The sequence below is a fragment of the Drosophila montana genome, unplaced genomic scaffold (genome assembly GCF_035044405.1).
Source record: "Drosophila montana isolate Dmon_TW-CO22-7 unplaced genomic scaffold, ASM3504440v1 contig_1761_1, whole genome shotgun sequence".
Taxonomy (NCBI): domain Eukaryota; kingdom Metazoa; phylum Arthropoda; class Insecta; order Diptera; family Drosophilidae; genus Drosophila; species Drosophila montana.
Genome location: NW_026996690.1, coordinates 474,680 through 491,467, shown reverse-complemented (window position 1 = coordinate 491,467; position 16,788 = coordinate 474,680). Strand labels below are relative to the sequence as shown.

The 16,788-nt window shown below is 39.9% G+C and overlaps 1 protein-coding gene across 1 annotated transcript; it reads right to left on the bottom strand.

Annotated features, from left to right (window-relative positions):
* Nucleotides 1–789: 789 nt before the first annotated feature.
* On the bottom strand, nucleotides 790–3,686 carry ftz (fushi tarazu). Its single transcript, XM_064700437.1, has 2 exons — nucleotides 1,698–3,686; nucleotides 790–1,578 (listed from the first exon to the last, which is right to left on the bottom strand). Exons 1-2 carry the CDS (start codon nucleotides 2,548–2,550, stop codon nucleotides 1,010–1,012), a joined length of 1,422 nt encoding a protein of 473 aa, XP_064556507.1. The 5' UTR covers nucleotides 2,551–3,686; the 3' UTR covers nucleotides 790–1,009.
* Nucleotides 3,687–16,788: the final 13,102 nt, after the last annotated feature.

Genomic DNA, 16,788 nt, shown 5'->3' with positions numbered 1-16,788 from the left:
TCAAAATTACTAAATATCGGGCGAATGTATAATAATTTATCGAATTTGAAATTGTGTGTTTAAGAATTTTCAGGAATTGAGAAAATTTTAGTAATAGGTGATAATAATTTTAGGAAATGTCAAAAATATATTAGATATAAAGGACAGTCTATGATTTAAATCAAAAAAATTACTATATTTTAAAACATTTTATTTATTTCGAAAGATTCTTTATTTATTTCTTACATACTTAGGACTTAAAGAAATCCTACATATTTTAAACGCAAATGAAAATTAAATAAATTAACTTTAATCATAATTAATCTTTTTTCTTTCGCATCACAAATAATATGAGATATAACCATATAAATGTAATATAATTAAATTATTTAGAAATTAATAATAGATCCAGTTTTAAAGACAAGCAAATAAATAATTATCAATTTAATATTAATTAATCTATCTGAGTATTTTGAAACAAAGAACTCCTAAGAAAAACGCGCAGTCTTTTTGATAAATTCGATCAAGTACAAGTACTTTGAATATATATTTTAATAAATATGAATAATATAATCGATTTATATATATTAACTGTACAATAGAAACAAAACGTTTTTCAGTCTCCAAGTTGAGCTGTGTTGCATTATCTATGCCCGGCCACAGTTCCTGGGCTCGATGATAATCGAACGCTCCAGGCAACAGACAACGGGTAACCCGTAACCCATGGCCAGCCACTGGGTTTTGAGGTATCAGAGGTTGTCGAGGAGTCGCTTCGGCCTCGGTCTCGGCCTATGCACATGCGCACTCGTCCTATGCACATGCGCACTCGTCCTATGCTTGTGTCCTGGGCACCGTAGGGAGTGCGCTGTGCGGCGACTGCGACTGTAACTGCGACTGCGCAGCATCTCGTTAGACATTTGCGTGTCACCGGCAAATGGTCGAGAATTTGTGGCGCGTTTGTTCCGGTTGTGTGTGTGTCTCAGTGTGTGTGTGCTTCAGTGTGTGTGTGTGTGTGTGTGTGCGGGCTGACTTAGGGCAGCGGCAGATGATACAGCGCCTGGTTGGAGGTGCTCAGCTCCTGCTGTTGCTGTTGCCGTAGCTGTTGTTGTTGTTGTTGTTGGTAGCTGCACTGCTGCTGCGTTTGTTGATGATATTGCGGTGTGTACTGCGCCTCGTACTGTTGGCCAAAGTGTGGCGGGAGTGGCAGCGGCGGCGACTGCTGCGGGTAATCATAGCTCTGCTGTGTGGCGGGCAAGTAAGCGGGATAGGCGGCATAGGGCATGGCAGCAGCCTGTGGATGCGGCTGTGGCTGCGGCTGAGGCTGTGGCGGCACAGTGGTGGCATCCAGGGGCGGCAACAGCGAGCCGTAGCCGGCGTTGGTGCAGTGCTCGGGTGAGGCTTCCAGAGTGCGATCCTTTTTGGATTTCATGCGTCGATTCTGGAACCAGATCTTGATCTGGCGCTCGCTCAGGCTGAGCGCATGGGCAATGTCCATGCGACGGCGGCGTGTGATATACCGATTGAAGTGGAACTCCTTCTCCAGCTCGAGCGTCTGGTAGCGGGAGTAGGTTTGCCTAGTGCGTTTGGAGTCTTTGCAATCTGCAAAAAGTCAGAGAAGAAAAGTAAAGAGTAAGTACGAGAGTTGTAAATGAGGGAGAGTGTCTGAGTGAGTGAGATAGAGAGAGAGAGAGAGAGGGTGGGAGGAGTGCGATGCCTACCTGATGCGAGAGTCTCCTCAATGTGCGACCAATTGAATTCGTTGTTGCCCGTGGCAGCTGTCACAATGCGATGATTGATTTCATGCGACTTCTCGGCCGGCGACTGGGGTGGCGTGCTGATGCCAATGCCATCGACCAGAGAGGCGGGCGTCGCGGGCGTGGTGGCAGCCGGCGGCGGTGTAACAAAGTCGCCATGCTTGGCCTGCTTGTGCGGCGAGTAGACGTCCAGATAGTCGACATCCTCGCTGGTGCTGCGCTGCGGCGACATGTGCGTCTGCTGTGTGGAGGGCGTGGGCACGGCATAGTCCTGCTCATAGCAGGGCGACAGCTCGCCGGCGGAGCTGCTCTTGCTGGGCTTCTTCACGTGCTCGATTGTCGTGTAGAAATAATCGGGTGTGTACTTCAGTTTCTTCACGGGATTGGTGAGCAGGGCGCGCAAGGTGCTGGGTCGCTCCTCCACGGCAGCAATGATATCGGCAGCGGATTCCTCTGCTTTGCGCTTGCGGCTCTTGACGGGCGCGGGCGAGTGGGCTTTGGTGAAGGGCTCGGCGACTGCTGGCGGCTGGTACTGAGGCACTGCAGCGAGTTCGGGCTGTGGCAGGACGGTCTGCTGGTAGTTGGCGTAGTAGCAGCTCTCGCTGTAGCTCTCCGGGCCGTACTGTGCGTAGCTGCCGGCCTGGTAGCTCGCCGGCTGCCAGCTGGCTGCTGTGGCAGCCATGGAGTTGCTCTGGTAGTAGCTGCTGCTGCTGCCGTTGCTGGTGTTATCGTAGTATGTGGGTGGCAGGGCGTGATGGTACATGTTGTACATGCTGTCGGCATAGTAGCTGTGGCTGTGCGTATTGGTGGCTGCCATTGCGTCTGTGTCTTATGTCCTCTAAGCGAAATGAACGATGTGTGCGCGACGCTGCTGCGTTTGCGAATGAGCTGCTCTGCTCTCTGATCCTGCCTTAATATAGCCAGAGTGGTGGAACTGCGAGCTGCGATTTGCGGACTGCGAACGGCACACGCGCTCGTCATAGCGCATAAATATCCCTGCGCATGACACTTTGACACATGCTGCGCGCACTACCCCTCCGGCCAGGACCTAGCCAGATTTATTGCTGGCAGGGGTAGCGCAGCGCTTATCCGGCCTGGCAACGTTTTATCCGGCCGAGTGGCGAGTTCTCATGGCCGGCCTACCTGCTGCGCAGCTTATTACCTACCCATCGCGCCCATTATCATCGCGAGTTGCAGCAAGTTATCCGCGCCCGAGCATTTCCCCTGCGCGGGCCGTGTCCTTGAGTTGCCTTGAGACGTGCGCAGGACGTCCCACGGGCGCGTAATTAAGTCGAGCCTCGGGTAGGTGGGCGAGCGGGACGGCTGCTGGGTGTTTTGCTGCTTTCCTCTAATTGCAATAATCATAAAGACATAAACAGAACTGTAAACTGTAAACGTTTGCTAAAACGGTTGGCACAAAAGGCTTTTCCTTTTGGCCCGTTTATTGTCGCCGCGCGGCAGCAGCAAATTCGTAAAAATTTCTCCGGCCTGCAACGTAGCGAAGCTGCTGCCATTCGTTCTAGGAATCGTCAAAGTATTCGCTTCAGCACGGGTAGCTTGGCTTGATAGAAGCCCTAGAGTTGGAACTGGTTGCGTGTATCAAGGCAAGGCAAGGGCGGAAGGGCTGCGAAAGGATAATATTGCGCGTGCTCCTTACCCATTTCCAAGCCCATTCTGGCAGCCCGTTGCCATCTTCAGTGATCCTTTGTTGCGTCGCGTGTTGCGCTTTTTGTTTGCTTGCGCGGGTTTCAGTGCGGCCTGGGCAAGTGCCCTCGAGGACTCTTGCGCATATTTGCATAGCTGACCCGTAAGCCGCTCAGCCAAATTGACTGGCCAAAAGGCGAGTTTACACGACTTTGTTATCCGCTTAGCCAGCAACAGCGCAGGCAGTTGCCGGGGCAGTGGCCGGGGCGGCTACAGCCACCCCCGACTCTGATCTAAGGCCCACCCTCCGCACCCTTATCAACCGATATCTATAAATTGACTGGCATATGTGTGCAGTTTGTGCATGTGCGAATTGTGCGGCTATCCCCGGCCCCGGCCCCTGCCCCTGGCCCCTTCGGCATTTGCTTTACCTCTCCCATTGTTATTGTTGCTGCAGAGCGCACGTTCGGTGACAGCCGGGCCAGAATTTATGGCGTTTTTCAGTTTGACAGGCCGCTGCCCGGGCGAGCGCGACCCACGACCCACGACAACCCACTTTCTAGCGCACAGGACCCTGCTATAAACACTTTCAGCTCTATAGATAGGGCATCGATGTTTGTAACAAATACTCGAATAAATCGCGCTTTATTCATGTGTGTTGCAAAAGGGAATCGGTAAAGAACATATCAGCCATATTGCTTTTCTTACTATTATCTTCAATTACATTTTGTAGATAATGTTCAGAAAGATGATTAAGAAATTTTATTTTAGTTCTTACCAAGTTTCTTAACCTTCAAAAATCTATATTTTATTCGATGTAATAAAAGAAAACCAACAATTTATTGTTTGATAAATGATCCGAGATTTTGGCAGTTAAATCAAAAATGGTTTATAACATTTTCACCCATGTTTGCACAATCATCTAGGAAATTACTCAAAAAATTAAACTATGTTGGATGGTTCCAAATAATCGGATAAGAAACTATTTATACTGTAAAATATTCCTTTTAATGCTTGAGCTTGTTTTCTTATTTGAGGAAAGTAAATTAAAAAGATATATTTCAAAGCTCTGTAGAGCTTTTCAGTCTCCTATGTTAATTTTTTTATAAACAATGTAAAAATTAAAACAGTCTATTTAGTTTAATAAATAGCACATGATTTTAAATTTTAAGTATTAATTTAAGTATAGAAATTGTTTATATATTTGTAAAATATTTCTTTAACGAGTAATCAAATTTTTAAATATATCTCAAGAAACAATTCTGAGACAGAATAATGACAGACTAATAACTGTTTTCTGATTTATAACTACTTCATGTCACCTATATAAATAAAATATTCTACATCAAAACCTAAATTTGAAGACTCGCATCATCAAAGTTAATTTAAAATTAACTGTGTGTAAAATTTAAAAGATTTTGCATAGTTAAGCTCGCACATCTGCCAGCTTTTCATATTGGCTTAGAAGTGCCAGTAAATCTCTTTCAGCAATTCGTCAGCTTGTCAAATGACTTGACCGAATCTTCCTTCCTTTTCCATATTTTATCGGATTTTCGTATCAGGTGCAGTTTAAATTTGTAGCTACCGCAGACACTCAACGTTTCGTTTCTGGGCGATTGACTTTTATCACTCAGCTGATTAGATAATCGGAATGAAATACTTGGAAAAACGCAACGAAATGCTGCTAAATCCGATTGCGAGCCGAAGTCAACTTTTGGCAACAATAATTGAGTTGTAAGGCCCACATGCGAGTGTTCCAACCACAACACACCCCGTAGCCAGGGGACGAGCGATTCGTGCGTTTTTATTGCCGAATTAATAAATTACCTTGACAGTGGAATCGGGACCATCCCATTGTGTTTGTGTGTGTGTGTGTGTGTGTGTGTGTGTGTGTACCCCATCCTGCCCGTTGCCCGCTGCCCGCTGCAGGCCAACGGCACATCCCCTTTCCTATCACTTTCATGAGGGTTAGCTCAGTCGAGATCCGGCATATAATCTGGACATTCAATATATATATATATACGTAAAGGAAAGGTAAAACAGGCACGCGCCTGAAGTAGGCGAATGTGTTAATACCCAGCGATGAGCCGTTAATATCATTAGCTGCGCCCAGGGATATTGCAATAATTATCATATAATACTGCAGATAATGAAGAAATATCTAGCTCTTAGGTGCACAATTACAATAAAGAGTTCACATAAATTCTTACAAACACAAACAACTTCAAAGGATTTCACATAATATTACAAATTGGCATTGGAAATCTGTTTGCGCCCCTCTCTGTTGGAGCATTACATAAGTATCGCTTAAGATACTCCAAATCGTGCGATTGTTTGTTTGTTTGTTTATTTGTCTGGCTTCGTTTACTCGGCCGAGGGTCACACGCTGTGGCTTTTAAGTTGACTTTTGCTGCTTGGCTCTCCTCTGGGAGTCGTAGATAGTTCAGTGCTCATTACGCCGTCCCCAAATGCTAATTGTGCGGCAACAACAACAACAACAACAATCGACAACAACAACTACAACAATCGACAACATCGCCACTCATTATCAGACCGAAACATGCGACGTCAAGCTGCGTATAAAACGAAAATAGCTGAGAAAAATGATCAGCAGCAACAACAAAACAAACAACACGAAGAAAAAGCTGTCTTCGGGATACCGAAGATGAAATACCCTTACAGACGATCAAAATATTAAGTCTGTCTATGTAGTATTTCTTCAGTTTTTGGACAGATGTAAAGTTGGAAATAACATCAATAACATAAGCTATAATTAAAAATGTTTAATAGAGAATCGACTCCTGACACTATTTGATATATAGATCCAATTCGGCTGCATAGATACTGCCTACAGGAGGAATCTGTGCAAAGTTCAATTAAATTTAATGCACTTGGCTTTAAATTCATTTAAACAATTTATGTATAGATGGTGCTTCTCCGATGTTGCCTTTAAAGCGTTACCCAGCTTGTGAAATCGTGAGAATACCCTATGTAAGGGCATTAAAATACATGCATATTGAAGTGTTGTAAATTTTAGGAGTCAGATTTATATATAGTATAAACGTCAGAGCGTCTAATCTGAGCACAGCGTGAGCTTTTCGCCGTATAACGAATCGAATCCCAATCGAAAAACTTGGACCAATCCCAACCCGTTGAAATGCCATCAATTTGATTGCCTCAATCGACGGCTAATTTGTGAAAAGAGAGGGAAAATGATATTTTTCTTAAAATTTGTTTGATTTAGCAATTAAGATGCACACGTCTCGATTTGGGTTGTGAATATTCATTTATATTCAGGCCCAGGCACTGCAGGTGTTGGCCAGCAACGCTCCCTGGCCAGATGAAGTAATTTTCAGCTTTGGCTACTCGTTTGCCTGGGCTGCTGCCACATTTGGCATGCCTCATTCGGCTGCAGGACAATTTCACTGGCCTTGATCCAAAGTCCTGTCGAGGTCACTCGCTTCGAGGCTGAATGAGCGAATAGGAAAAGCCAGCGTGGGTGTGCTGGCCTTGGATAATCACGATCGGAGCACGGCACCAATCAAAGTCAAGGCAACTGCTAAGGACCTCTCGGCTGTGCTCCTTATTATGCTGTGTGTACAAACATTCTCTCAATGCGTCACGCGTCGCCTTCGTCCTTGGCTCATCGTTGCCGTCGTCGTCGCCGTCGTCGGCTTCTGTTCTCTTTATTTGGCTGTCGTTAGGATATTTGCGCTCAATGTCATCCTGCCTGCAATGTCATCCTCCGTGTTGACATTTCCTTAGCGCATTAATTGCTTCTGTCACACTTATTCGCATTGTTTCGCTCTCATCGTAATGAGGTCCTCGTAAAGTAGCTGCAATGGAATGAATTATGCATTTACAGTCAGCTCTTGCTTTGTACTTTTTTATGGCCCTAAATAAATTGTGTGACAATCATTCGACAATGTTAACACCTTCTGTGTGGCAATGGGCTAAGACTACCAATATCTTCAAATGCGCAACAATTACAGATTTAAAATATTAAATTACTTTGTAATATTTTTTATTTATTTTTATTGACGTACTTTTGCGAAGTGTACTTAAATTCTATCAGTACACATGTAATTCGATGAGTTCGTACCCTACTGCCTGCCAGAAATTATAAATTATCTATGAAATGTTTAATGCTTATAGAAGGAGGACTTTTTTGATCTTTATGATCAGAATCAACTGTCCTTTGTGTCTCGAAAAAGCTTTAATATATAAATAGAGTATTATAATATTTTTACATGAAATGTGTAACGCATAGAAGGATACATCGCTGACCCCACAAAGTATATTTATTCTAGATCTAGATATAACCATGACCGTCTTCTGTTTCTATGCAAAATAGTCTCTCAATTTTAAAGCTATCGTCTTGAAACATTGCATAGGTATGACTTCTGTTGCAGACAGTACATATGTCGAAACCGACCGGATCGGACCACTAAATAGCTGATATAGGAACGATCGGTCGAAAGGAACAACATTTTTGTTTATCAAGATATTTTGACTTAACTCGGAATTTATTAGTTTTACTATGCTCCTCATGAATAAACAAAATCCTATTAATATCGAAACACTGTATTATAAGCTGACATACGAACGAGGGGTCGAAAATCAACTTATTGTATTGAAAACTTTTTGTTTTTCAAGATATCTTAACCATACTCGGCATTAGCTATTTTCCCTGTGCTTCTTAGATACAAGCAAAACATTATGAGCATTATGAAAAGGTTCCCTCTGCAAGGGTATCAATTATACAGTGTGCCGAAGATAGTCCTTCTTTCTCGTTTCTAGATTTATATATTCCAGCAGAATCGGATTATGTTGTCAGATAAAAACCACAAGATTTGATTTCGAACCTTGCCTTGTCATATTTTTTTTTTAATTTAAATAAAATAATTAAAGTTTTACTGAAAATGTTACAAGCCTTACATTTAAAAATTGAAATAATAAAATCTAAGATAAGGGAAAATTAAACTAGCAATAGTAGCTATGGCCTTCAGCTAGATATTATATGTGTATTTTTAATCTAGATACTATATTTGTTGTATGTAGTAAGGTAATGTGTCTTAAGGCATATAAATTTAATGAGGATTTTTTATTTTCCCTATATGTTGTAATTGTGTACTTAATGGGATAAATTGAACTTGTTTGTGCATTGGAGTATTCCTTAAATAATCTAGAATTTTAAATATATTTGCATTGTTTGGATTGCAAGCCATACATTTTTTTTATATATTGGAATAGGGAATTCACAGCATTATATATATAGCTCCCAAATGAACTATCGGTCATAAATTAAAAGGATTACAGCATGACCAAACATTACTTTTCTTTTATTTATCAATCAAAATCAATGGAATCTTAAGTGAAATACACATGAATCGATTTAAGACTAAAAATAGTAAAATGAAAATATAAGGAATGCTCAATAAAATATCTGAAAATTAAATTTACTCAATATTCTTTTTTGATTATAAAGGATTACAGATATTTTTATTAGATTGCAGAAAGATGATATCTGGTTGTAATCTTGCAATATTTCCCATAGTTAAAATATGTCTAGAATGGGAAATTGGTAGTGTTAGTTTTGTATCGCAGCAACTATCAACAGCTAATAAGGATTGCTTTCATTAAAAATGTGCCATGGAATACTATGGGCCACCTACGAGTTCGCTGTAAGTTCTCAATGCAATTTCGTTGACGAGTCGTACGCCCGGGAATCGGAGTCGCGCGCGTTGACTGAATTCAGCGAATTCGTTGATGGCGATCGCAAGTTTCATTTGCAGAAGAGCTGGCTCGGTGTCCTAGAAGACTCTACTGGGCATCTGAGTTTGGACTGCGTCTCGCCCCCTGCGGACAGTTTTATAGTTTTACGACGTGGCAATAATATTTCCGCCTTGGAAACCAATTGCGCGTCGCTGGCGAAGGATACGTGCGCAATTAAGATGTTTAAGGACCCATGACACGGTACATTTACTTTCCATAAACAGACGAGTCGAGTCGCGCGAACCGCGTCCTTCGAAGTCCGTCAACAAGACATCATTTCAATACGAGACACACGCGTCGCTCAGGTAGACCTTGATTGACAACTCGCCCAGGCGAAGACGAAGGGATTCTGTTTACTCTACACAAATTTTACTCCCATTCCCGCCCCTGTTGAATGCTCAAGAAATACATACAAGATATTTTTAATCGCTTAAGCCAAAAAAAGAATATAATTTGTCAATACAATGAATATTAAAAATAAAAATAATCCATTCATATTTGTATATCGGTATTTTTTTTTTAGCTTTGACTGTTTCTTTGCGTAGTTATAACTATTATAATTACGAATATAATAAAAAAAAAAACGCACACACACAAACACGCCGCTTCTTTCTTAGCCCAGCTATACAGGAAATACGTTCGTGATATGCATATTTTATATAAATATGACATATGACGAAAAAGTGAGTATACACACAAAAGGAAGTTGAGTTTTTTCAATTCAGGAGTGAATGGGAGACATATTCATAAAGATAAATATTTTATGTCCATACCAGTATATGGTACGAGAGCCTACATACCAAGTTTGACGCATCTAGCAATTAAAACTTTTGAATTACGATTAAAAAACCGAACAGAAAAATATAATAAATTTGTTATCCGTTCGGCTTGAGCATAACTTATATTTTAATTTCAATTCTGTAAGATTTGTAGTTTCTCAGATCGACGAGATTACGAAGAAGCACAGACTGGCAGACAGAGGAACAGATGAACCTGACTAGATCGTCTCTTCTTCATGATCAAGAATATATATTTTACCTTTATGGGATCGTCCTTCTGTCTGTTTTATGCAAACTTGTCTCAATCTGTTGAATGGCCAGATCAGACTTCTATAGCATATAGCTGTCATAAGAACGATCAGTTGAAAGTGAAGTTCTTGTTTAAATAAATCTTTTGTGTTTTAAGAAAACTTCATCAAATCAAATCGAAAAATTGGTTTTTGCATGACAACATTTTTTGTTTTCTTCCCTAAGCTCCTCATATATCTGAAAACCCGTCAGGCTATGTCTTTCTTGTTTTATATTTTTGCTATTATTTTCCATTAGAAAATCGTTTAGACATCATATAAACCAACCCGATTTACAAAATAATCCCGTTCACATTATTTTTCCAAGAATCGAAAAGCCTTTGTTAGAAGTAGGCCACGCTTTTTGATGATTTCTAGAACTCTGCGGTGTTCATTTTTATTTTGTTTTGCATGGGTAGGTTTGGCAAATCTTTGACAAAAATAACTATAAGTATTTACAGCAAACTAAATGATAATAAAAATTCGCAGAACTTTCGTCAATGTCATAAACATCTAAACTCGAGCACGAAACTAGCGAAACAAAAGTCTGCGGCAAAAACTGGGTAAGTTTTTAGGAAATGTTTAAGCAGCCATAGAACGGGCACACTCAGAGCTAGAGAGGAAAAGAGATGGAGAGACGAGGAGAGGGAGTGTGACCTGGTAATTTAAATTAGAGCATCGACTGTCGACAGACAGGCATCATTGTTGGCGGAAGACAGCCAACTAATCCCCGGATTTAGGCGCATATTGTGGAATATTGTGTAAGAGAAGCGCAAGGACCTGCGATCTATTGACTCGGCTCGTGGGCGTTGCTGATTGTAAACTATGTAAACAATTGAACAATGTAAAGTAGAGCAATTTGGGTTCGGCGGGCGGCTTAAAGCCAATATTTGCATTTATTATGCAAGCCCATCCGTTGCATAGACTTGCATAACCGGGCACGTCCTTGAGTCGGAGTATTCACAGATTCGCACTGATTGCTGCACGGCCAAGGATCAGGATCAGGTCCTGTGTGCACACACTGAGGCTGGAATGTGGGCCATGGCCCTGCTACAGTTTTCGCGGCTACCAAATAAGGTCTACGGTCGGAAACTCGAGCACTCGAGCCGCGACCGTCAGGCAGCTCAATAAACTTTTATTGGGCCTAAGACGCGGTCGTAAAGCGATAAACTCATAAATCCGTAAAAACATTTGTCTGCCCTGCATTTTAAATGGAAAATGAGAGGAAAAAAATGAGGTCGCCGGCGAAAAAAATGCTCAATTTTTTAACAATGGCAAAAATGCGCGACACAAAGCGATTTCGCTCTAAAACATTTTTATTGAATATCTTTTTTATTATACTACGCGCATATTACTGTTACCATTTTTTTGTTCTTCCGGTCACAGAGGTTTTCTCAAAATTAATCTAGAACTGAAACATTTTTTTGTGTGCTTTATTTTTTCTGTTTGTTCCAGATTTGGGCTGCTGCAGTATTTTTACAGCGATTTTTGTGGAAACTGACTTTATGATAGTCAAGGTCCAGACCTCGAATTCGAAAACTGTCACAATATTTGTTTTTGTTTTATTTTTATTTTTTTGTTTTATTTGTTCATGCTATTCCGCTTTTTCTCCGAAGAGAAGGAGGATAGGAAGTCCAGCGGCGTAGATAACTTGACAACATTTGGGAAATTAAGGAACAAAGGCAGACTAAAATCCTGGAGTGTAATGGAATACGATTAGAGAAAGATGAAGATATGAACGACCTACGATAATTGTAAGCTAACTGAAGTGCATGAACATAAACCAAAACACATATATTTAAATTCTCAACTAACTTGAAGTAAGCCTTATATCATTTGAATGAAAAAATACTTGGATTATGTACATATTATCTTAAAGCACAGAGCATTCATTCATATTCTCATGGCCAATTTAAAGGTTATACTTATTAAATATTCTCATGCTTAGCTGTTTATAAATAAAACTTCTAGTAGCACACATTTGAAATAATTCTTACAATAGGTAGTCCACGCAGCAACAACAACAATATGGCATCCTCTAGCTTTGGTTTCATGCTGTCGCCACTGAATATTTGGTTATTTCAAAAATGAGAACGACATGCGAAAAATCTCTGGTCGGTTTAGTTTAAATGGGCCGTAAATGATAATTTTAATTTTTAATCAAACATATGTACAGAAAATCAGCGCAGCATAAAATGATTTAAGGGCACAGCCAGAACCAAGACCGAACCATCTTCCACAGGCCACAACGCGGCAAAAGAGCTTGTCAAAGAGGCCGCCAAAAACATATGCCAGGCACAGAGCGTTACGTTGCATGACTTTATTTCGGTTTGACATAATATTTGGGATATAGAAATGTGAAATTTATAAATGTTTGCAAATAGGCACACTAAACGCCAGCTGGCGTACAATTTTGTAAGCATCAAAATCATACTATGCATTTTTTTTGCAAATTGGGTTGATATTCCCATTGGAACTCGCGTTTTCCGTCTTTTACTTGATTCCATTTGGCAGTTATGTGCCCGTTCAGCCAAGACAACAACCACGGCGGACAAAGAACTTTCCTGGGCAGCAAGCAGTACAACATTTTGGGAGCACTGCTTTATACCCCGTGCACTGCTTAAGACGGAAAAGGAATAAGTTGCCGTTGAACATTTTGTTTTAAAAGTAGACAAATTAATTGAATAAATTTGAATTATATATTGCTGTTCTTTGTATTTTTTAAGTAAACATTATCCATTTTTAATTGATATCCTCTATGTTTCAAAAGATGTTTCATTCTAAATATGCGAGTTTTGATCATTTTACCTTTAGAATAAATGTTGTTCTGTTGTTAAAAGAGCTAGAGAAGGGACTTAAAGGTTTTTCAGAAAATAAGAATATTTAAACTTTAAAGTTTGTTTGATGTGGTTACAATTTTGATTTGCAAGATACACGTTAATTTAATGATTCGGGCAGATTCTTCCGAATCAAGTACAAGTCATCTCTATACGCTTCATTCATTTTCGGCTTGCTCTCAATTACAACACATGAATGGGTTTTGCAGCTACACGCAATACAAAGCATAATCACACTTATAGATATGAATATAAATGTAACTATATATCTATATATATATATATGTATATGTATATATGTAGTTAGTTTATATTTACCATTGTGTATAGCTTCAAAGATATCCGACATTTTGTTGTGGGTCGCGTGAGCCGCAAAGGTTGTGGCACTCGTGTGCGAGCGTATCTACAGTTGTGGCTCAATTAAAGTTTGAGCCAGCGGAGGAGACCAAACGAAAGCCACACACTGAACGCTGTACGAATATGGCGCAAGTAAACAAAGTATCTGGAAGATACAATTATACGCACGCAATTCGTCAATCAGAACGACATTTTTCTTTTATTTGTTCTCTGGCCATTAAAAAACAAAACAAAAAAAAATGTAATAAAAGTGCCGCAAAGCAACGTTTCCTACCTTTTTTTTTATATCGTTAATTACATTTGTTTTGCTGTGTTTTTTTGTTTGTGCTTGCATTTTATGTTTACGCCCTTCCTTAGACAATTATATTTCAGTTACTCGGCTTCTCTCTCTCTCTTTCCCTTCTCTGTAGTATTGTCTCACTTTATTGCAATGGCGACAAAGAGACAGTCAGCTTTTGTACAAGAGGTAAACTAATTAATTGATTAATGGCCACGATCACCCGCTGTATCAGGCAAATTAATATTATTCAGTTGAAAACTGACTTAAAGTCGTTTTCACCACAACTAAAAGTTGTCGCGCTGTAATGGCGCCCATTTGTTGCCGACAAAACAAAACAGTCAGCAAGATCCTTTTGAGATCTTTATCGGCTCCGAAAACCGATAGTCTCCTCCTTGGCCCAGTCGCAGCTCCAGCTCCAGCTTCGATCGCAGAATGAATCAGTTGCCGCTTGTCACATGCGAGCGCGGCGCAGATAATGTCAATGGATCGCATAACTCAAATCAGAGTCTGGGCCCGGTCTTTGGGTCCCGATCACATGTGCGACGGCGGCTCCAAATTAATTGAGCTGTTAAATGTAAGTCTCCACGAAATGAAAGGGAAAAATTAAAGTTGACAAGCTAATTAATATTTGGCTCGTTTGCATGTAAGTTGCAAGAAAGTCCCTAAGAGCTAACAGGTTTTACAGGTTCCTCATTTCGAGGAAAAACTATAAGTTTTGTCATTCAGGAATGCGCTGACAAGAGTCAGATTCCAATGCAACAAAAAAGCTACTGACTTTGCTTTTAATTAAACACAATAAACAAATAAATATTTAAATTAAAAGGTGATCAACTATTAAATTTTTGTTTTAAAATTAATTTAAACGCCTATAATAAAATGTAAATCTTCTTTATCTTCCGGATCATTAATTTAATGGAATTTTACATGTCAACCTCTTGTGATATTGATATATGACCACCAGGAGACTCAAAAAATATTATTAAACAAGTTGCATCTCCAGACCTCCCTTGGAGATCATCTGACGATCTGGCATAACAGTTATCATTTAACATTTATTGTTCCATGCAAATCAATCAATTTTTAGCATGTTTAATATGTGTCGTCCTGGATCTGCTGACAAATGTCGAACAATTAGTCAACATGATTTCCACTCAATAATTTTCCATAATGCCAAATGGGTGCGAGATAGATTTGTACGCCAAATATGCGCATTTGCATAAGTGAAAACTGCGAAATGTGCAAAAACTAGAACAAGAAATTTGCATTAATATTAAAACGCTGTGACTTCAATTCGCGCAGCTTCACGGCATTGGCATCGGGGGAAACATTGTCATTGGAAGCGTGAGGAGCAGAACAGAGCAGACGGTTCGTTTGTATTCATATATGATTCTAACTGTTGTTATTGTGCTGTTTCTGAATACGTTCCTGGATACGCGTCCTGGACCCAGAGCCATTGAGAGCCAGTTCCAGGGCTCTACCTCTACGCAACATTGCGCACTGGCGCTGCCATCGCCATCGCCGTCGTCGTCGTCGTCGCCGTCGCTGTTTGTAACAGTCTGATTTTGACATTGACGAATTCGTCGCCATTTATCATGTACGCCCATAAGGGAGGCTCTGGAACAAGCGAAAAGGATACTCGGAGTGTGCACGCTGCAGGCAGCCTGGCCAACAGGCTGACGGACCGACAGACCGCCAGCCAAGCTGCGCCTGCTGCCCTGCTCCCTTCATAGCCATCTTGCTATCTATTCGACGGTCTCACTGTCTGACCGTCTGACAGCATTCCGTCAGTGCTGTCAGACAGACGTTAGTCATCATTGGCGTTGAAATTTTCATTATATTTTATACACGTAGCGATGCGTGGAACAAATCTAAAATACCCCCGCAATTTGCCTAGCCCATCAACCGAAGCGTGTAATTAAAATGTATTAATATATGAAATAGCCAAGCATTTTCAACACTAGAAGGTTATAATTCAAATTTCATGTTCTTCATTCGAATCGTGATCAAATTATAAAATATTATTAAGCTGTTTGAAACAAACATATCAAATATACATATATATGTATATATAGATCGGTTAGGTTTTTTAAACTTGTAAAGGAATAGTTTACTTATTTTTGTATAGTTTATTTATTATATTTTTTATATTTTGTATGTATATAGGGTGAGCTATAATTTATATTATTCCCGTTTTAACACAACTTCGAGGAAACTCAGCGCTTCAGAAGGTGATTTTTAATTAAATTATCTCAAATATTAATGAATATAAATTGTAGAAAATATTTTTATAAATATTTGATTTAATATATTTAATATTTATTTGTAATTTTTTATATATTTTTCTATGTATACACTCTATTCCAAAGTTGGAATACCTTAAGGGAAGTTTTAATAAAATCTATTAAATAAATAAAACAAAAATGGCTGCATTTACTTTTTATACAAATCAAAGCATAAGGGGTACTCCCCTTAGAATTTACAGATTATGAGAGTTAATAATCAACCATAAATAAATAATAAAAATCGTTGAGTACATGAAATGGCTTTTAGAGATAACTTTCATGTTAATATTTGAGTACAACTAGGATAAACTAATATTAAGTAAATAATAATAAAGAGTTAGAATATGCTGAATAGTTCAAAAACTCGTTTCAGATAATATTGAAATCAGTTAAGCTATGACAAAGTCTTTCTTTTCTCTTTCTTCTTCTGGTTTCGATATAAATTGTTATTAAAATTATTATCAATATTTTAGATTGAAAATCAGAAATTTTAATTTTATTTATTATCCAATCTATATAGTGCGTGTTAGCGTTGTGTCGAATATGATCAAATCTGATCAGAGTATATACAGATAGTATATGCAACGAGAGCAACAAAAACAAAAAGCTAAAAACATTTCATCCTGGCGGCAAAAACAAAATGCTCGTGTCCCTGCCCAGGCGGATGTTCATGTCCATCCGGTGCGAGTATTTTGACAAATAGCTCGATTGGACATTGAAACATTTTATCTGCCATGTCGTCGATGCCACGGGCGAGAATGTCGGAACGGGGCATGGTCGGGTGAGGTTTTCGGGCTCTGCGTGGGTCAATGCG

What these genes read in the sequence shown, in the direction of transcription:
- ftz (XM_064700437.1), bottom strand. Translation starts at nt 2,550, where the DNA reads ATGGCAGCCACCAATACGCACAGCCACAGCTACTATGCCGACAGCATG. An exon ending in TGAGGAGACTCTCGCATCAG is followed by an intron (nt 1,579 to 1,697) that starts GTAGGCATCGCA and finishes GACTTTTTGCAG; the next exon opens with ATTGCAAAGACTCCAAACGC.